Here is a 23872-nt window from a genome sequence, read left to right on the forward strand (position 1 = left end):
TCGCTTAAGAAACTTTTTGCCCCAGCAACTAAAACTTACCCTAGTACAAACCCTAGTAATGCCGCACTTCGATTATTGTGACGTTCTCTTAAGTGATCTAAGTTCTGAACTGTCAGTCAAGTTACAGCGAGTTCAGAATATGTGCGTCAGATACGTGTGCAACGTCCGACGATATGATCACATATCACCGTCCTTCGCAAATCTTTCGTGGCTCCGACTTAAAGAACGTAGAACTTTACACTCTTTGTCTTTACTCTTTCGAATTCTGCACACTTCAACACCAAATTACCTTTCGTCTCGTTTCTCTTATCTATACTCTAACCACGACGTAAATACCAGATCACTTATTTTATTTTTATTTTATTGGGTTATTTTACGACGCTGAATCAATATCTAGGTTATTTAGCTTCTGAATGATATGAAGGTGACAATGACGGTGAAATGAGTCCGGGGTCCAACACCGAAAGTTACCCAGCATTTGCTCGTATTGGGTTGAGGGAAAACCCCGGAAAAAACCTCAACCAGGTAACTTGCCCCGACCGGAATTCGAACCCGGGCCACCTGGTTTCGCAGCCAGACGCGCTAACCGTTACTCCACAGGTGTGGACCAGATCACTTATCTGTGGCGCGTTAAGTATACCTCTTCATAGAACATCTCGTTATTCATCATCTTTTACAGTATCCACCTCGCGACAATGGAATACCCTGTCACAAAGTATTAGGGGCTGCAAGACAATAAACACTTTTAAAAACAGCTTAAAAGATTACCTTCTTAGCATTTCACTCAAATCATACTGACTTAATCTATCACTGACTACATTGTTACTCCTTCCTTTAGACATGCATCCTGATAGTGCTGTATTTTCAAAATTGTCTCATAATAACCTCTTTCTATTATCTAACATTATTTGAAATATATTAACATTCTATGGATTTTAGCTTAATTCTGCTACATAGTTGGTATTTCAGGGTTTAGTTAATAGTTCATTGTATTTTGTTGTTTAATTCGTAAATAACTCTTGTATACATGTAACTCTTGCGTAAATCAAATTGTTGAATTTTTTGTAAGTTCATACATATGTTTGTATACTTTTTGCTGGTTGAGTGGAAGAGAAGGCCTTACGGCCTTAACTCTGCCAGCTAAAATAAATCATTATTATTATTATTATTATTATTATTATTATTATTATTATTATTATTATTATTATTATTATACGCAGTGATCTCAACATTATAAACTGGATACACATCTCCTGTAGAGAAATGCTGAAAAAAAAAACGTGACGTGTAACTTCCGTACTATTGGCACACCTGAGGCGTATCTTTCTCTGTTTTTAACGCACATGGGAAATGGTTGTTTTGTTGAAAGAAGTATGTATATTAATTATATTTCTTTAATTTTGCCGTTATAATGGTGAAATATTGTGCAGCATACCGTATGTAAGACTGAGTAACAACGAAGTGGCATATAGGCCTACTTTGATTTTCCAAACAAGCCTGGACATAGAGACCAGAGACCCTAGGCAGTTTACAGAGTAGGATTTATTTAACATAATTTGAATTTAGAAAATAGACTAGCAGACTTAGAAATGAAGTAGACAAGTACCAATTAGGCTATACTTTTTTATATTTATAATTATAAGATTACTTCTGATTGAGATTCTGACTGATATATATATATATATATATATATATATATATATATATATACATATATTATTTATTTATTTATTTATTGCCACGCGAAAGTTTGCCACAGCAAATAGCAGTATTGTTATTATTATTATTATTATTATTATTATTGTTGTTGTTATTATTCCTGACCGGGACCCCTCGAAATTAGAGCCCTAGGCAGCTGCCTAGTTTGCTTAGGCAGAAGTTCGCCGCCGTTCCTATATAATGTTTATATATATTTCATATTTAACTATTGATCTTTTGGTGCGATACCGTATGATATAATATTTTGTTTGTATTGTTATTTTGATAAATTGATGTAATGAATTTTTCTTCTAGTGTTTATGTACCGTTATTTAGTATTTATTATATTTATAATTAGCTTTTTTACTTTAGCATATTTCTGTTAACTAGAGATTAAATTTTAAAGGAAACTCAGCTCTTATATCACATATAATTAAGTATAACAGGTTTTTATATTCTGAGGTCAAAGTATAGATACCGGTAGGCCTATCTATAAAAGTCGGTAAATTGAATTATATTATTTTATATTGGGTGTAAGATAATTAAACTTGTGACAAAACCAAAAATTATACAATTTTAATGGCGAATAAATCTTTCTAGTTCAAAATATATGTTTCGGTTTACTACCAGTAGGCCTACTACAGTATATGTTTAAAACTCTATGAATATAATTGTGTACTTTTCTTATATCGTATTTAACTTTTATTTTAATTTAATCTTTGCTATTCCTAACCCATATTTATCCTACTCGAGAGTAATGCAAGTAAATATGTAGCCTAGATAAGGCAAGAGTTTTTTTTATATAACTGCATTTGTCTTTGGTTTTCATATTTTTATATTGGTGCGATATGTATTTTTTAAGTTAGAAATAATGTAGAGGAACGGGATTTCAGATACAAATTCAGATGCACAGACCCTTGTTAATGAATTGATCTGGCGTAAAGATTTCACGCAGGTAGTAAATGGTCCGACGCGTGACAATGCCCTCTTAGATGTTTACCTACTAAGACCTGTCTCTCTCTTTGTCAACTCTGAAAGTCTTCATAAAATAAGTGATCACAATAGCGTCTTATTAGAAATCTTCTGGGAAAACACAGTAAATCCAAGGTCAAGTCCACTGTCTGTCTGGAATTTTAACAAAACCGATGTCCATGAATTACAACCGTTTCTACGACAAAAGCATGATGACTTTCTAAGGACTGAAGGAAATATGGAAAATGTGTGGCATAATTTTAAGAGTATAATTTTCGAGGCATTAGTAAAATGTATACCTTCTAAAATAATTAAGAAAAATCCGGACCCAGAATATTACTCTAATTATATTCGCTACTTAAAGAAAAAAGACAAGGCGCGCATTTAGCAAACGTAAACGAAGCCATGAGCATTGGGAAAAATATGTCGAATTAATTAAAAAACTTGAGTGTGAAAAAAGGTTAGCTCAGGAAAATTTTCTAAAAACTATTTTAAAAGAAGATGAAAGTAACAATTGGAGACAGTTTTATAATTATGTACGCAGGAGAAAAGGAAAAAATGAAGGAGTAGTGCTTTTACGAAATCAGAACGGAGAAAGTATAACTGATGACAAAGAAAAGGCCGACTTCTTAAATTCCTATTTCATTTCGGTTTTCAATAATAATAATAATAATAATAATAATAATAATAATAATAATAATAATAATAATAATGATAATAATAATAATAATCCCGCTGATAGGAGTGGTTGTGTCACAGACCGTGAATGTGAACCAAATTCGACTTTCAAATTAACTTCCAAAGGGGTTAGAGAGAGAATAACGAAATTAAAAAATCGGAAGTCTCGAGGACCAGATAGTATTGCTACAGAGATTCTTAAATTAGGTTCCGAGGCCATAATTCCATACTTAATACGTATATTTCATGTTTCCATAAACAATGCAGCTATTCCATGTGACGGCAAATCAACTATAGTGGTACCCATACATAAAGGTGGAAATAAATTACATGTCGAAAACTACAGACCGATTAGCCTTACATCTGTCGTATGTAAAGTCATGGAGCATTTGATATCGGATTATATTCGTCATGTTCTAAATGCGAAAGACTGGTTTTACAACCGCCAGCATGGTTTTAGGGAAGGCTTCTCATGTGATAGTCAAATTACGTCGCTGGTTCAGGATCTAGCTGAAGAGGTAGATAGAGGCGGAAGAATCGATGCAGTTTTGATTGATTTTTCGAAAGCATTTGATTTGGTGCCACATGACATATTAATAGGTAAGTTAAGTAGGCTAGGAATAGATAAAAGAGTGATGCTATGGATCCAAGAATTCTTAAAAGGTAGAACCCAGAGAGTTAGAGTAGGTCATGAAATATCGGAAATTGGAAATATAAGTTCAGGGGTTCCACAGGGCAGCGTTCTGGGTCCATTACTCTTTATAATATACGTAAATGACCTATGCCAGAATATTACATCAAATGTGAGGCTATTTGCAGACGACTGCATTATCTATAGAAAGATTAGAAATAATTCAGATGTAGATGCTATTCAAACAGACTTGAATAAAATTTATAACTGGGCGTTAAAGCATAGGATGAAAATAAATGGTTCTAAAAGTAAATCTATAACATTTTGTAAAACCCGAGAGGAAACTAGTCTTAATTACGAATTCAGTGGTGTTGTAATTCCGCAAGAACAATGTTGTAAATACCTAGGAGTGTATTTAAACTCCAAACTTTCTTGGGGAGAGCATGTTGATAATGTTACGGGTAAAGCATGGAGGGCACTTCAGTTTATTATGAGAATCTTGAGAAAGGCTAGCCCCAAATCGAGGGAAATAGCATATCTAACGTTAGTGCGACCGTTAATGGAATACGGAACTACGTGTTGGGATCCCTATAGAATTTATCAGGCAAATTCCTTAGAAAGAATCCAGTATAGGGCAGCTAAATTTGTTAAAGGTAAAAGAGAAGATGGAAACGATACGGTAGAAGAACTTAAATGGGAAACTTTGGAAAACAGACGTAGGAAAACTAGAATAACATCATTGTATAGAGCACATCTAGGTCAGAAAGCATGGGTAGACATAACGGCTCGGTTAGAAAAGCCAACGTACTTTGGTAGGAACGATCATGATTTTAAAATCAAATGTAGGAAACAGAAAACGGATGTAGGTAAATTCTCATTTTTAAATAGAACTATAAATGATTGGAATGACCTACCTGCAGCGGTCTTTGAGGGCTGTCCTTCCTTAAGGAGATTCAAGAATAATTTAAAAAGTTGTGTATAAAGTGAAAATTAAAATTAAGGTGACATTCAACATTTAATTTTTTAAGGGGACATGTATTTATCTAGCCTGACGAGTTTACTTCCTTGGTTTGAATTGTAAATTATTTAAAAATAGCGTGTAAGAGGGCCTTAGACTAGAAATGTTTAGTTTAAATGTAGTTCTGTTTATAAGTATGCATAAGGATGTAATTATTTGACTTATTTGAACTGTTGTATCAGTGAAGCGAGGTGAGTCAGTGAAGTTATGGTTTTACAGTGCAGTGAACAGTTCCGATTAGTGATAATTTATAGCGTCAATGAAATGTGTTCTATAGTGTCAGTGAAATGTGTTACAGAGTGTCAGTGAAATGTGTGCTAAAGTGTCAGTGAAATGCGTCATAGTGCCACTACAGGGAATGAGATGAGAGTAAAGTGAAAGACTAGTGAAACTTATGTAGGACCTGTACATAATTATGTAGGTAAAAAAGGTAAAGGTATCCCCGTAACATACCATGAAGGCACTTGGGGGGCATGGAGGTAGAGCCCCATGCTTTCCATGACCTCGGCACTAGAATGAGGTGGTGTGGTCGACACCACGCTCTGACCGCCTTTTACTCCCGGGAAAGACCCGGTACTCAATTTTATAGGAGGCTGAGTGAACCTCGGGGCCGTTCTGAAAGTTTGGCAACGAGAAAAAATCCTGTCACCACCTGGGATCGAACCCCGGTCCTTTCAGTCCGTAGCCAGCTGCTCTACCAACTGAGCTACCCGGCCGCCCACATAATTATGTAGGTTGTATTGTAAAATTAGGTATTTTATTTTATGTTTTATTAATATAGTGTTAAATTGTATTGTGTATTTTTATTGTTTTGTGTATAAAATTGTATGTGTTGTAAAATTATATACATACATACATACATTATAGGCCTATACTTAATTTCATTTATGATGTTTACGTACAAGTTTAGAGAATTCATAGCTCATATTAAATTCAAAAAGAAGTAGTTCAAGATAACCCACAATATCAATAATTTCAATATGCATACACGGACTTGGGAGGTAACATCATTGTAGCAACTGTGGTAGAAAGAGAGAGAGATTCCCTCACCAACATGGCGATGAGCGAACCTAGTGGCACGATATTTTAACACACGGTGTTTCCTCCATTTTAGTACAGACCTCAATGACAATACGAGTTCTCCGTCTCTGAACTAGAACTTAGGCGTCATTACCAAATTGTGCAATTAAGTGTCTTAAATCCACCACTAAAACAGAAAACTTTGTGCAGCCAGTGATTTATGAAATTGAATCTCCGCTTTCACACATTTCAAAAAATCGTTTCTGCTTGTCACTTTCTTCTAGTGCGAACTCTGATTTTAGTTTATATGGCTACAGAATGAAGGTGCCTGGAAATCTAACAGTATATACTAATTTCGTAATTATTATTTCTACATTACTTCTCTGATAGTATAACTCTTTAGTAGCACCACAGTTTCCTCATACTTCATTGCTGAATCCCTGTGATTACGAATTGAACATAAGCCTTCTCTTAAATTCTATTGTTAAGTGTTCTACATTATCCTAGATCTTGAGTCAGTGTTATATAAAATATAATCAGTCCTTTTTATAAGTAAAAGTATGTGAAATTTCTTGGCTAGTCAGTTGTCACTTTGATCCTACTTCTGCCAAGCACGCAGATTTTAATTCTTACTGGATTTAGGCTAATTTTATTGTGCATCCATTCTACTGGGATTTCGATTACTCTCAATCTGGTTACGGTCTTCTACAAAAATATGCAAGGCATATTCACATAATGAGTGACTGATGCAAGAAAAGAATGAAGTTGTTCCAACTACGGTATCAGCGTATTCCGAATCTCACCGGACTGGTGGACAACAATGACGTGACGCTGCAGCGAAATAGGAACAAAACTGCTGGAAGGATCGATGGCTGTCATGGCGACTGTATAAGTTGTTCTCTATGCTACGCTAGCAAAATTTTGCGAAATTTCCGTACTGCCATCTCGTTCAAAGAAAAGAGAGCATAAACAATATATTTCTTGAACCGGTAGTAATAACTGGTCCGTTGACATGTTCGCTCATAAGCCATTAACATATTATTTTTACGTTGTGCTCATTACAAACAATACACCAGAATCAAAGCAGAACACACCACCATAACACAACAGTGCACGATGTCATTCGTCTGCTAATTCCCGCCCTATACAAGAACCAATCAGATTCACTGATGGCGGCTGATGGAGACTGCCACCACCTCTGCAAGCTGATGGCACCGGTGCGACACCGGTGGAGCATCAGTGACGTCATCGTTGAAATTCTGAACACCGTGATGCCATCGGATTGCTTAGCGCTGAGATTCGGAATACGCTCTTTGTTACCTGTAACTGAAGTTTAATTAAATATGTTATGATTTTTTATTTTGCTTGTGAAGTTGCTTTCTATCGCAAGGAGAAAACTTTACAAATATAACAAGACATCATTTTGGCTATTGTTTCTTGCCTAATGTATGCATCCTTCTTTTCAGAGCGGATTATTATAGGAAAGGTGGTAAAGCTATGCTTCCTATTAAATGGATGCCACCTGAAGCATTTCTGGATGGTATCTTCACTTCGAAAACGGATGTCTGGTAATTATGCAATTTCTCTCTTGAGAAGCATTTGACAATTATGTGTACAAGATATTCTGTACACAAAGAACACATCTCTGTCACAGGTCATTTGGTGTTCTGCTGTGGGAGGTAATGTCCCTCGGTTATATGCCCTATACTGGTTGTGCTAACAAGGAAGTGATGGACCTTGTAACAAGTGGAGGCCGACTAGAGCCACCCAGTAATTGTCCAGGCCCATTGTACGGTATTATGACACAGTGCTGGCATCCCACTCCCGATGAGCGTCCCAACTTCTGTACTATAATGGAAAGGTTGGGGTACTGTTTGCAAGTAAGTGTACATCCTGCTTGTTGAGTTCCCTATATTCATCAAAAAAAATAAATAAATAAACATTCATAGCAGAGCAAAACACTATATTTTTATCATTAATTTTCAGGACTTTTATTGCCGTATGCTACTCACATTAAGTTAAATATTTACGAATAAGAAATTACAAGTGATGTATATTTTATTAGAGTATCAACCAACTACTGTATTTATTTCCTTGTAACTAGAGTTGACGGCATTCGGAAGGCGGTAGTCTGCTAGCGTTTGCGTCGAAGGAGACAGATGAGAGAGCATGGCAGCGTACAACATTGCCACATCGTACTTCACGCGCACGTGCAATACAAATAGCGCAGGAGAGAATTTAAATTATCAAAAGACAATAATGACCTCAGGCGTTGATTACTGTAAGCATGACATCAAAGAAAACCTGTTTCCTTCACTAACAATATTCTTTGCACGGTTCTCACTCCCACACCACATGCTTCTGCAGTCGTTTCTTAAGCGTTGGCAACGTTTCAGCCAGCATCAAGATGGCCGACAGCGTTCTGCTCGTCAACGTTTTTAAAATAATTATACGCCTTAAACATTATTTTCCGCGCCGTCTGTGCAATACTTGTCTTTTTAGTCTCTTCTTTCATTTATTTATCTTAGTTTTACTTATTCAATGGATTGAAACACTTACACGTGAACAAACGAACTGCGGAAGTACTTGTTATGGACTGATTCTGATTGGTTCTACTGTACAAGCTTGTGACGTCACATACCAGAAATGCTACGGCGTATATAGCAGCTGACCGCCTTCCGAAATGCCGTCTAGTCTAATAGAGCTACAGCAGAGGGGAAGTTAGGCAAATATGGGCACCATAAGGCATTTTACTATATATTTTGCAATTGACTAATTTTAGAGTACTGTATATCTATTTTAAAAGATGTAATCCATTCAAATGTTAAAATTATTATTTTATGTCATTATATGCTCTTTACTATAACTTTACAAGTGACCATATTATCGCCACTGTAAGGATAATATGAGCACATATGTTGGTAATATGGGCAGTATAGGAATTAAATACATTTCAAATTTTCAAGCATATATTTAATAAAAAAATGCATGTATTTAATGCTTTCTGCACTGACCATTCATAGAATAAAGTTATTGGTGAAGTAACAGAAAACTGAGCAAATGAGAAAAAAAACTAATATTTAAGTAAACACTGAGACTATATTAAAAATTGATATAACACATTTAATGATGAAGAAAGAATATGAAAATTCTTTAAGTTGTGACAAATGTTATTTCAAATGGTATAAATCTCTAAAAGACTGAGAACAAAAGCAAAAGAAGCCAAAATAATGTTCAAAATTTATTTCGTGAAGTCATCACAGAAAAATGAATCACTTTCCATCTCAGCATACTCTTCAGCATACCAAAAAGCGCAAATCCTTCACACTGTACTCATTTTTCTCCATTTTTCTCAATATAAAACTTTCTTCCACATGCAGGACAAATGCAAGAAGCATTTGTTGAAGAAGATACGTTCATATTCAAGTACTTGCAAGTTGCTGATTTTCTAAATTTATTGGCTCCTGTTTCCACTCTTTTGGTAACTTCAGACAAACAAATGAAAACAAAGAAAAATATTCTAGCCTTTGTCTAAGATAACATTACAATTTTATAAACCAAATTTTGTACATAATTTGTATTATAATGAATAACATTATAAGGGAGGAACATAAACAATTATTAGACGACTGTTCTGGTATTGAGAACGAAGATACATAATCATGGAATGTTATTTTTTTAAATTGCAATAAAAAGTTAGAATAATATAAAAAAATGATCGATGGTACACAACTATTATCGTTATTAATATTAAATCCTTATATGTAAATAATAGTAACAGTATAACTACAGCTCTCATTTTAATAGTAAGAAAAAATTGAGATCTGTAGTTAAACTGTTACTATTAAAGAGAAGAGATAATTTTATTATACACCAGCAGTCAATGCTTCAGTTTGACAGTGCCCATATTTGCCTTAGTGTATTATTTCAACAAATAACAACTCAGTCCAGAAAGTACATACTTCAGAACTCCCCACTGTATGGATTATTTTTCTGTTTAAATCTATCATTCCCGCCTGTAAATTTTTCGGTACTACTCACACATTTTTGGTAGTCATTCCTTAAGTAAATCATGTAAAAATCAGCAACAGCACTATTTTGATATGCTCCAAAGTGTACTCAAATTCATAGTTGTATTTGTAGCGTCCATATGTCCAGCAGCGTCAACACCATTCACACTATGGTTCGCTACCTTAGTTCAGGTTTATCAATATACTATTTGATGCTTCGTAACTCACGAAGAATTAGGATAACTTGGGCATTACCTTAAAAGTGCCCATATTTGCCTGATTTCTCCTACATGCTGGGCATTTTATGACCAATTCTTCTTCTTTTCTTCTCTTCTGTTTTTACATAGTTCTTTTTTCCCTCCATTTTTCTTTATTAATTTTTTCATCTTCCTCATCACTAGACTTCGTGGAATTGTCACGCCAATCGCAAAGTTTACTGCACACGCGGTATAGACTGTATGAGAAGGGGGCGTGCAACGGATGGAGTATACCTCTGATGTAAACACTGAGCAGTATACTGCGGTTACAATAAAACCTGTATCCTGCATTCAAGAAATATAATGAATGATCATTGAAGTAGGAAATGTCTAAACATGTAAATACACAATTATTTAGTAGTGAGATATATTAACTCTTAAAATTTGATGTAAGATATTCGCATCATCCTTGAATATGTACATTGCAGTGAAGAGTTACATTTTGAGTGAGTGCAAAGTGAACCTCCTCCGATGGTCACTTAAACAGTTTTTATGTTGGGAAAATGTACGTTCAACAACACACGATGTAATACGTGAATATTTTAAGAACTGAAAGTCACTACCATACCAACTTTTCGTGACCTGATAGTACATCATTTACAATACGAAGTTGTGAATAGGCAGAATTTTTAGCAATAATATTTCTCAATTTACATTTCACTTTTTCTGAAATTAGTGAATTGTTATTTTGAATAATGGTTTGTGATACTTTATCCACTATATTAAGAGCTTCTGAGAGTTGTAGTTTAGACGATTCTAGCAGGATGATGCTTTTGGACACGATTTTAAAATTAGAATCAATGAACAGAATATCTTCCAATAGCTGTTCAGAAAGCAAAGATTTTACAGCTGCAACAGCGGAACTGTCTGTGCTATCCAATGCATCAATTACCTCCATTATTTTGCTGCGATGTTCTGCATAATAATTAACAGAATCCAACCACGTTCACCAACGGGTCAAGACTGGCTGCGGGGGTAAGGGTATTTGTTTGGAACAGCAACAGTCTCTTTATAGTATGTTTGATTGAATTCTTGTCTGCACTGAAAAAATGTTAAGCTTTCACTATTCCAACCACAATAATGCAAAAACAAGTGCTTACATAGGTATACATTAACTGTAGCTGCTCTATCTATTTGGGCCGGTCACGTCTCTTAACATGAAGTGCTGATACTACGAGACCGGGAGGTCGCTCACCTCCTCTCTACTACCATACATCGGCAACCTGATTGCATGCTGCGTGTGGCAATTCAACGAAGTCTACTCATCACCTTCTTCCTCTTTCTTTCTATCTTCCTCATTTTATTGAACTATATTTCATAAAATTTCATCGTGTTGGATATATGAATGCTCAGTATATTCCAGTCATTTGCTAACATGGGTATGACTGACAGTAATAGAATCTACACTTGTATTCAAACTGCAGGACCCTGACGTGATGAACGCACCTCTCCCAGTATTCCACCGCCCACCATCAGCAGAGCGTGATGCCACTATAATGCGTCCCCCAGCACATGAAAACTCATGTCTGCATGTGCAACGTGCTGCAGATTATCTAGTACCACTTCCAGGACCTGGCGGTCCTGTTCATCCCTCTGAATTGCCCTCATCTCCTTCTACCAGCAGTGTGGACAAATTACTGGCCGCAAATTCAACATCAGACTGGGAGACAAGTTTCGTGTTGCCGGAGTCTAGGTCCACACAACCCCTTCTGGAAGAAGCGTCGTCAAGCAGTAGTACTGGCAGCACAGGTAAAGTTTGTAAAGCTGTAATGTCCACAGTTCTTGGCTAATTTTGATCTGTATGAGAATCAGATTGCATAGAATAATGAAATGTATATATATGTTTATAGAAATTAGAGCGGAAATACCAGAATTGATCTCTGACGGACGTTAACGTTGTCAAATGTTGCCTTCTCTAGCAGTGTGTTTATAACTTATCTTAACAGCAATCCTGAGTGCTGCTGGTAAGTCATTAAGATTTTGGTTATGCTTCCTTTTTTGTTATTATTTTAACAGTAAGAACTGCGATGTGGAGATCAAATGTCACACGATTTATTTTCTCAGGAACTAAAAAAACTCAATATTTTTATTCATATTCGAAAGGTTCTCAATAATTATTATAAACAAACTTTGGTGAGTGGATATTTAAATATGTTTGTTATTCACTTTAATGTTAATGATGCTATATCTCGATATTTAGAATATTATTCACACAGAACATTACCTAGATTACAGATTCATGACATCTTTGATGCACTATCGATTTACAATAACAAGCTCCGAAGTTCTATGGTACCTACTGCAATACTATATTTCTTATTTAGGCTAAATTTAATTTGGGACTAACTTAAATAAGAGGTCAGGATTTATACGAACAATGCACCTATACAAGTAATTTAGTTCAGAAGACACTACCCTGGATACGAAACAAAGTAAAATAAATAATAACTTTTATAACATCATGGCCCGCTTGTGAGTTATCACCTGTCAATAAACAAGGAGTGGCTGAATTCAAACAGTGCGCGGTTACTAATAAAACGTAAACGGAATCATTACTGAGCATTGGCTGTTTATGCTCTGTACAAGCTTGACATCCACGTGTTCAAATATGTTAGGAATTAACTCTCAGTAAGAACAATTTTAGAATTACTATTTCATTTATATGACGTCATTTCATTTTCGACCAATGGAGTGTAATGAAATTTTGAATTCTAACCGATCACAGTCACACTTTGCGATAAATTTTGCAGCTAGATTTATCGCTATCAATTTATCGCATGGTCGTTCTTTTGTTTAGTCGTTGTCGCCAACTTTTTCCCCGTAAACCGATGATCATGAATACATTAAGATGCAACTACACGGTTAAACTTTTCTTTCAACTTTAAAGCAATGAATGCAAGATTAATATTTCATATTAATTAATATATTTACACAGTGAAGACAACGTTCAAAACAGCGCACCATGTAGACACAAAATCTTCATGCATCTTAATTGAACGTACGTTTTAAACTTGATTCTTTCAATATTCTTCCCAAATTGCATGCATACGCAATTGAAATATTGAACTGTGTAGATGCAGCTCTAGTTCCGTTACACACTACAGCGAGAAAGCGTTTGTCGAGCTATAAAAAATGCTTTCCTGTAGCACGGAGTAGAAACGGTCGAAATAAGGCACAGCTGACATTGGTCCTATTCCCACAGGTAACCTAACCTATAATTGTAGCCTATAAAATTTGCATTATGTGAATGACATTAAACAATTAATAGAAAGTCAGTAATATATACAAGGTCTTTGATTAAATTGCCTTCCGTATGACGTAATAAAAGTTATGTTTTAATTGTGTATACAGAGATGGCTTCACTGTGTAGGAACATATGTCTGGCTGTGAATACATAACCATTGCTATACAGGGTGTTTAAAAATACGGGGCATAATTTCAGGTATGTATTTCCCACATGTAGACAATCAAAATAGTTCATTACAACATGTGTCCGGAAATGCTCTATTTCCGAGTTATGGTCTTCACAACATTGAAATTCACCGGAACGTTTTTCTTTCCGCAGGTCGTTGCCGTCAAAAGAGACATTAAGAGGGCACTCTAACAGTTCATTCCGAGGCGAAGGTTACATTCAGTGTTGTGTAGGCGTTAGACTGTGCGACATGTATTCAAATCAAGAGCTGGCAGAGATACACTTCATGTACGGTAAGGCGGACGGCAATGCTGCGCTGGCTCATCGTTTGTACCAGGAGAGGTACCCACAGCGATAATGTCCAGATCGGAAGACATTTGTACGTCTCCATTACCGTCTGTGCGAGTATGGAAAATTTAACTCTCCTGGTTTGGGAAGGGGACGACCAAGATCTACAACTCCAGAAGTACAGGAGGAGATTCTGGAGACTGTGAACATGACTCCTTCTATCAGCACACGAAGGGTAGCGTTGCAAGTCAATGTTCCTCATACGACTGTCTGGAGACTGTCGAAATTGTATCCTTATCATTTGCAACGTGTACAGGCCCTGTCACCAGCAGATTACCCTGCACGAGTTAGGTTCTGTCAGTGGTTCTTGCAGCAGTGTGGTGTAAATCCGAACTTTCCTGCCTTAGTATTATTTACAGATGAAGCACAGTTCACACGAGATGGCATAACAAATTTCCACAATCAGCATGTATGGGCGTATGAAAACTCACGTGCAACTGTTCCATCTCATCACCAGGTGCGGTTCTCCCTCAACATGTGGGCCGGTATCATTGGTGATCGATTAGTTGGACCCCATGTACTTGTAAATAGACTTACGGGGCAGGCGTACACAAACTTCCTGGAAAACAGCATACCTCATGTTCTAGAAGACACTCCACTGATCAATCGTCAACACATTCACTTCTTGCATGATGGCGCTCCTGCACACTTCAGTCGTACGGCTCGCCGGTACTTGGATCGAAGGTTTCCTGATCGATGGATAGGTAGAGGTGGCCCAATTGCTTGGCCTCCACGCTCACCTGATCTGAACCCTCTCGATTTCTACTTGTGGGGCCATTTAAAATCATTGGTTTATTCGTCTCCGGTGCCTGATTTGGAATCCCTTCGGAATCGAATTGTGGCATGTTGTGAGGACATACGCAATCTCCTGGAGTTTGGGATCGTGTTCGCAGGTCAATGAGACATCGATGTGAGGTCTGTATTGAAGCAGGAGGTGGACATTTTGAACATCTTCTGTAATGACAACGACCTGCGGAAAGAAAACCGTTCCGGTGAATTTCAATGTTGTGAAGGCCATAACTCAGAAATGAAGCATTTGCGGACACATGTTGTAATGAACTATTTTGATTGTCTACATGTGGAAAATACATACCTGAAATTATGCCCCGTATTTTTGAAACACCCTGTATAGCTATCCCCACACATAGCCTATTACACAGTTCTTACTTCTCGGTGTAGTGTATAATGTAACGTTGAAGTACTAAATAAAGTGCGAAATTCTACTTCCACATCTACATCTTCAGCTTCTAATTCCATGTCCATAGTAAGCTATCTGAAAAAAAAAATATATATGCCTTCATTCAGATTTGATAACTGCGTTTTGACCAATTCTTCATTTAATTCATGTATTAATCAGGTTACTTGTAATTATGTTATAAAATGTTTAAATTTAATTATGATTTCAGCAGATAATGAAAATGTATTTCTCTTATAAAAACAGAAAAGCGCAGTACATGTAATTAACTTTATTAAGCCTGTATTTCGCTTTTCGCAATTGGCATTACTGAATAACATCCAATTTCTTCATTGTAGTAATCAATATTCATCTATTTCAACTTCACAATGTCTGAATAGGTTAAGTATTCGTAAATCTACAGTTATTAACATTTTGTGTGCGAATTTTAGAGATATATTATTTACATGTTTATTTTATTCACGAAATATTCCTAATAAATCTCAGACCTCTCGTGACATTAATGTAGATAATATATATTTAATTTTGCAAATATAATGGTGTGTTCCTATTCAGAATTTAGAAATTTCACCTTTTTAAATGTACGTGTATTAAATATTTAGTAAACAAAATATGGACATAGTTCGTGTATACTGGTGCACGACTAGACTGTCGGACATCATATTTTTTTGTTAAAGACCCACATTCCAATCCAAGTCAATTTGTGTTGGACAGAAATAATAGTATTGGATAAGTGTGCTCGAAATACTCCTGTTTCCATCGTCATCATTCCATTCACTGCGAGCCATAAAATTGAAAGACATATCATCAATGTAATGTCTCAAGAATAACATTTATATTGGCAGATGCAACAACGAGAGCTACTTACTCATTACTTGACCCATGTTTGCTAAAATCCTTTTAGGCCGATACAGCCATGTCATAAAATAAGGGAATTTCTACCTCAGAAAAGTTAAGGAAAACCCTATGCGTAATTTGTCAAATAACACTGAACAATAAATTTTTACTTCTTGTTTTGGTCCGAAATAAAAACATGTGAATATTACTAATATATGTGCCATAAATCTGAATTTAAAATGCAGATTGCCCCATCACGTATCATTTTCCGGGGAAAGTGAATGAATTTTTTATGGATTTTTTTTTTAATTTCTCACTACTACTAATCAAATTACAACACACTAGGGATTCAAAAACCCACATAATACTTGAAATATATGTACTGGATACAAAAATGATGTTACATAATCTTGGAATGTAGGTTTTCATGGCCGGCGTAATTGGGATCGATGTTATCCGGGCTAAAGGGCCGTGGTCTGTTGAAACTGTTGCTACTCCGGAGCGCTACAATGTGCCACACCACTGATGATGTCTGCCAGTGTAGCAGACGAAACGTATGGTAGCAACAACTCCAACAGACCACGGCCCTTTAGTCCGGATAACATCGATTCCACTGATGTTACATAGTTTAAAACACAAAAAGCACAACAATAAAAATATTTCATGCATATAATGAGAAAAATATCCGCATTTGATCTTACCACTTAAAAGGATTTTCTGGATGACTTCCGTTCAGAACTAGACCCGAGACTGTCTTTTACAAGGAACCAACAATAGTTTTCAAGTATGCTGGATGATGATCTTTGTTTATGTCTTTCTTTATGGTTAAACGGCTCTCATCCTTCGATGCCATTTGCTATTCCGATAGTATGGGGATAAATATATCACGAACATTTACTACAGCATGTATGCTTTCTTAATCACTGGTTTAATAGCTTTTATTTGCAATTTAGTCGCATATTCAGCACACATAATGATATCAGCCTCCATTTCGTCAACTGGTCTTCTTCACCACCTTTAAATAGTAAAATTGTTCTAGCTGTCTTAAGAACATGAGGGAATCTTTTAGACTTCAACATGGCATTAGCTAGTAAGCAAACTACTTTACTCGTCTTTAGTTCCTTGATTGTTCTCATGATTATACGATCCGGACCAGAAGGTGCGTCAACTTTAATTTTTGAGACTGCCATGTTTATATCATGTTCAGATATCTGAATATCCTCTTCTGAAGATATAGAGTCAATAAGCTCTAGTGGTGTTAAATCATTTGTTTTACCAAACATAAATATTTTAATAGGTATTTTACACATTTTATTATTTTGACTATCCATTATGTTTCTCACTACTTTACGCCGTTGATTAAAATACTGAGCCACTTCATATTGATATCGTTCTGTATACTGTTTTCGTTTTCTTGCAGCTAATCTACCAGGATTTTTCGTAGATAAGTGGGAAATATGCCCCGTTTCCTTATAGGCTTTACGTTATAATAACCTACTGCTGTAGTAATTGACTGTGTGGACCGTTTGCTAAGAGACATTATGAAATGTGACGATCAATCATTAGATAATATTGCAATGGGTGGGAAAGTTATTCTTTTCGGTGGTGATTTCAGGCAGGTATTGTCAGTGGTGCCAATGTCAAGCCAAGTTCAAATCCTGGAGCCCTGTATTCAGAACAGTAAAATTTGGAGTTCCTTTATTATTCTTAATTTAACTCAAAACAAGCAGGGCAATATCAATGAACGAGTATTTTATGAGTGATTACTTTAATTATAAAATGGAACACTTCAATCTAATAATCTCGGTGAAAACATCATTAACATTCGAAACAACTTCATATGTAAGGAACACTCGGTTCTCAGCCACGTTTTAGTAATTCATTAAATGCTGGTAACGTTGATGAATATTCGACCCGAGTTATTGTGTGTACTCTCAATGAAAATTGTTATGAAATCAACAAGGAAGTGATGCGTTTAATTGCAGGGGATTCCAAGGAGTACTGCAATGTCGACTCAATCATCACAGATGACCCGGTAGAAAAGTTTAAGCACACCATTAAAATATCTGAATTCCATTACACATTCAGGAATGCCACCACACAAACTCATTCTCAAAGTTGGTGCAATTGTTATGCTTCATCAGCAATATGAACTTGGGCTCTGGCTTATTTAATAGAGTTCGCATGATGGTATGTGGATTAATGGAAAAATCTCTAAAACTTGAAATTATTACAGATATTGGAAAGGGAAAGTTTGTATTTATGCCACAGATAAAGATAATTTCTGCTGAACCAAATATGCGTTTCTCAAAGATAAGATTACAGTTCCCATTGAGCCTTGCATTTGTTATGACTAAAGACATAATTTTTAATCCCGTATCGTTTAAAGGAGGCGACGTCGACGTTAAGATGAGTGGAGAGGGTTGGATGACGTAAGCCGTCCTTGAGTATATACGGGCGCATGACAACGTACTATTATTGGTTTCGGGGTTAGAACACAGACCTTCAGAATTATTTCCGTGTTAATGCTAGCTCAGTTAATTAGTGTTTATAATATTGGTGCAGTATAATGTCGAAAACATGAAAATTATTCCTTGGACGTTTAAAGAAGTTGGTGGAGAATGTTGGTAATCCAGATTTACGAGTATGTGCAAAAAGAGACATTATTACATGTGCTGTATGTGAGACAGAAATAAAGGGAAATGATAAAAGATACTTACAACAGCACTGCGATTCCAAGAAGCACGTTTATAATGTGAATCTGTTGAGACAGATGAAGATAATGAACGATCTTCAACCAGTAATGAAGTTGCAGGTAAAAAAATCGCAATTTTTTAAAGATTTGTGTGAAAAGATGATTCAATGTAACATTCCATTAAAAAAACTGTTTTAAAAACTTTTTAGAAAAGTGCACAAAAAAGAAGGTTCTACGAGCAGCAACACTTCGTCAAGGGTACGTACTTTCGTGTTACGAAAAAGTGTTACGAAACCGTACCAAATAACAAAATATGGGTTTACCATCATTCCTGCGTTTTAAGGGCACTCAGTTATGTGTATTTCGATATATTCGTGTTGTATATTAAAATTGTCTTCCACTAATCGATTACTTGCACCACAAAATCTCAAGTAACTTTTATAACCTGGATTTTTCCATGGAATTAGCCTATAATGACGTTTCAGAAATAACTTATTACCATTCTTCGTTTGACACCATTCCTTAAATTATCTGTATTTTATTGTATTTATTTACATTCCATGGTATTCATACATCACTTCACAGCTAGGATACGGACCATGTAAAAAAATGTAATAGTACTACAAAGTGTTAATTATAGTCAGCGTCTAGTTGAAATATATACAAAGAGTTTCACAATATATTAGTAAAACAAAAGGAGTTATATCTATACTTAAAACAAGAAAGAGATATTCATGCTGTGTTGTTGAATGTCATAAATTCACCTACAGATTAGAAGATGTGAAAAATTAGGCAATTCTTTAATTTGCACCTATATAATTTTAAGTTTTGAATTTGGTTTTTTATATCCACAGGGAGGCTATTAAAAATGTTTACTTCTACATAACTTCCCTTTTTTGAAAGCACTATAGATTTGCCGATGAAGTATGAAAGTCATTTTTTTACGAATATTTATGTTATGAACTGTTGAATTATTTACAAACTTTTTACGATTACATACGAGGGAGTTTATTAATGAAAACATACATTGACAGCCATGGGCATTCTATGTAGTTTCTTTCAAGTGGTCCTACACGATTCCCTAGATTTGGCATTCACTATTTTTCTATTTACTCATTTTTGTAGTAGGAATACCATCTGTAGAATTTCCCCAGAATATTATTTCAAAACTCATTACCAAGTGGAAGTATGCAAAGTATATTGTTTTAAGGTATTGCTATTTACTACCTCTTGCATAGATGTAATAGGAAACATGCTGAATTTAGTTTGCGGGTAATTTCTTTAATATGATTTTTCCAATTAAAGATATTATCAATTTGTAGGCCAATAACATTTGAATGTTGTTGTATCTATTAGGGACCTGTTGTTAATTATTGCGCTTGAAATTTGCGAGGTTGAATTTGGGAAGGCTTTAAATTGGATTATGTTAGTTTTGTTACAATTTAATACTAATTTATTGGCGGAGAACCAATCATATATTTTGAGTAGCATTGCCTCTGTTGAAGATTGGATGTGTTGGAGTATTGGCTGTAAATTACTATACTTGTGTCATCTACAAATAACTTGGGATGACCAAAATTTTTATTATGGAGGCAAGACCGTTTATAAACACTAGAAAAAATAAGGAACCTAAAATTGACTCTTATGGAATTCCATTATTAATAGTTCTCCATGTTGAGACAGATTTCATAGTAGTATTGATTTCGACTTTCTGTCACATATGTTTGAGATATGAGTGAAACTATTGGTGTGCAACACCTTTAATTCCATAACAACCTAATTTTTCTAGCAGCATTTTATGATTTATACAGTCAAACTCTTTGGATAAATCATAGAAACCTCCCCCCCACCCCAACTTGGAATTTTTTATTAATTTCCTCTAGAATTTTTTCAGTTAAACTAAACGTTGCATTTTCCATACATTTATTCTTCCCAAATCCAAACTCTTCTGGAACAAAATGTTGTATCTTTCAATATGATGATATATAATCTTTTATACATTACTTTTTCGAAGATTTTGGAGAAAACTGGTAGAAGTGATATGGCCTGTAATTTTCTGGAGATGTTTCTTCTCTTTTGAAGATAGTAATAACTACTGAATATTTTAATCTCTTTCGTAATATACCGTGGAATCATTGAATAGTTGCATAAATAACTTAGTGGCGTAGGTATAATGTGTGAACTCGTAATATTTTGCTTGTTATTTTATCATACCATGAGGAATTCTTTGACTTTAGATTTTTAATAATTGCAATTTATTATTTCTTGTTTGTTTTGTTGGAAATATTTGAATATTTGGGAATTTTATTGGAAAATATTATGTTAAAAAGTACAAACTGTAAGTAACAATAGGTTGTGAGATATTCAAAGATAAACCACACATGTTGGGCCAATTATACAGTGTTCATAGATTTGATAAGAAACGTAAAACATTATATATTATAGTTATATGAACACTAATAATTAGTGTTCATATAACTGTAATATATATTTTTTTACGTTTCTTATGTTGTGAGATGTTGACGTTATCAGTTACCGAAGGAAATATTTGTTAAATATATTTGCAATTTCATTTGGGTCTGATGTTTACGTATTGTTAGATATGAGGGAATAGCTTGTTCTTTTGCTTTTCGGTCGTCCACTTTCTTTTTTTGTCTCTTCAAAGTTGTTTTGGGTTTATTATCAGAGTTTTGTATTGTTGTATTATAGTGTAATTCTTTAGATTTTTAAATGAAATTCATAGCCCTGTTTTACCTGTTGGTTAGTATGAATACATAGGAGCATTTACTACTATTTTCTATTACAATAACACAATTTTTTATAAATAATATGTTAGTTTCAAAATGTCTGCCACGATTTGGCTTTGTCTGAAAACAATTTTAGATGTTTTAGTAATAGGCTTAATATGTTAGTTACATACAATTCAAAACTAAAAATGGATATATTCAGAGAAAACGTAACACTTTTTATTAAGTGTGTTAATATAAATAAACCAATCAATTAATAAAAATGTAAAAAAAATCATAATTCCTGTCTAGTAACTGCTACTTACATCTTGTAGCATAAACAGATATATTTTCTGCAATATTGAAGTAGTATGAGGCACTCTTTATATGTTCATTTTGTGTAACATTTCAGATAAACCTCCTACTGTCGGAAGCTTAGTGAGCCTGGATAAGACGTCTCCAAATAATAATAACAACAATAACAACAACAACACTCAACGAAACAGCCTGAAGGCTAGTTTGTCTTTGGACCCATCAGCTCTTGCGAAACAACCACTTCCGTATGTTAATGTGAACATGACTCCCTCTCACATCGCAGAGCCTGAGATAGAATCTCAAGGTCGCCCGTTCACAGTTCAGGCAGCCGCTAGCAGAAACCTTCTCTCCGACAATGAAATTTCCTGTTGAAGACACAACATTAAAATACATGTCAGTTTCTAAGCATAATTCAACTGTGCATATCTCAGTTATCGTTGGTTCGAGACTAGTTGTCTCCTCCTCCAAGCAGCTGTGCTCTAGTGTATCCTTATATGAAGCATTTGTGGATGTTTTTATACTCACCAAGTGAAGTGCGAGCTATAGTGCATGTTTGTACATATATATGTGCTCTCAGTGTAGAATACATTCATGGGAGGCAAATTCAGGGTATGGATAAATATATCCAAGTTCTTTTTATGGTACTAAGGTGTTTGAAGAGTAAGTTGTTCCATAAACAATGTCATTAGAATGACGACGGTCCATCAGTTCTTATTTCTTTGAGAAGTTGCTCCGTCTCAGACATTCCCCAGTCTGTCTCCTTTGTAAATATGTTTGTGTTTGGCGGCATAAACAATGAAGACTAAAGAGAATGCTGCAAAAGTTGGTATGAATGTTGTCGTGTGCATTCCTCAAACTTTGAAAACTGGTGAAGAATTAAATGTGTTGAAACTTAAGAAATTCAGTATCAACTGAAGCTTTCCTATATTTTGATAGGTTGTGTAAAATAATAAATATGACTTTTTTTCATAAACAGCAGGAAAAACACATTTTTACTTCATCTGTGAAGTAGCTGAAGTACAAGAAAGTTTTAATACAAAAGACTGTTTTCCATCTCAGATCTGTGTTAAGTTCAATCAGTAATAACATTGTTATAGATTAATCTGTCTCAACAGTTTCATTATTTTTGGTTTTGGATGATAAGTTTCAAATTTAAATATGTAAAGAAAGACGACTGTATGTCCGTAACAATTTGCATTGTGCTGTACTGAGCGTAAGGAAGCTAATGGAAAAGTGATGTTATTAAGAGCGTGGTAGTTCCTAATTAAGCAACTTTCTCTGAAGGTGAGCTTTTAATTTGAAACTTATTACTATGTTCAAATAATAAACAATTGATAGAACAGATTTATAACAACGTTATTAAAAGACTGTAGCAGTGTGGCCCCAACAAAAAAAGAAAGTATGTTTTGCTTTACTTAAGAACAGTATGAATTTGAAGAAGAGATGTGACTGTCACAGTCTTTGATATTATTGTTTTATTTGTGTAGGAGGAGATAAATTTTGTCATGGTACAATTAAAGTTGGTAATTGTATGTTAAGATTAGCATCCAAAGCTCAAAACTGAGAGGCTTTCTTGCGATATTTGTGTTACTTTGTGAAGGGATAGTAAACATTAAACTTCGTGAAAGGGATAATATATTTGAATTTTGAAATGTAACACATTTTAAATATTTTTTTGGAAAACTTTTACAGTGGTAATGTTGGTTTATATTGGTTGATCATGAGCATGACCATACGCACCACAATAATTATTGTCACTGGGGCCAGGCCTTATTCCCATTGCATTTCGCAGAGGCATTCAACAAAGTTTATGTGTAAAAGCCGACAGTTTGTAGTAAGTACTTTCATTTTCTAATCTTTCTGGGACTTTCTGTCCCCTGTCTGCCTGGCGATAATTTTAAAGTGAGAGTACCGGTACCTAAATTAATAAATTTCTTTACTTCTGATGATGATGATGATGATGATGATGATGATGATGATGATGATGATGATGAAGATGATGATGATAAAGATGATGATGATAAAGATGATGATGATGATGGGCAACAGAGGATTGTTTC

General features: G+C 35.0%; 1 protein-coding gene across 1 annotated transcript in view; it reads left to right on the forward strand.

Moving 5' to 3' along the window:
* The window catches only part of Alk (Anaplastic lymphoma kinase), a 506844-nt gene extending 483375 nt beyond the window's left edge, over nucleotides 1-23469 (forward strand). Inside the window, exons 23-26 of the mRNA XM_069812582.1 lie at nucleotides 7484-7585; nucleotides 7672-7897; nucleotides 11709-12033; nucleotides 21910-23469. Coding sequence (XP_069668683.1) covers nucleotides 7484-7585; nucleotides 7672-7897; nucleotides 11709-12033; nucleotides 21910-22184 — 928 coding nt within the window. The 3' untranslated portion in view covers nucleotides 22185-23469. The remainder of the gene's footprint in view (nucleotides 1-7483; nucleotides 7586-7671; nucleotides 7898-11708; nucleotides 12034-21909) is intronic.
* The last annotated feature ends 403 nt before the right edge of the window (nucleotides 23470-23872 follow it).

Source organism: Periplaneta americana, chromosome 16 (assembly GCF_040183065.1).
Source record: "Periplaneta americana isolate PAMFEO1 chromosome 16, P.americana_PAMFEO1_priV1, whole genome shotgun sequence".
Taxonomy (NCBI): Eukaryota; Metazoa; Arthropoda; class Insecta; order Blattodea; family Blattidae; genus Periplaneta; species Periplaneta americana.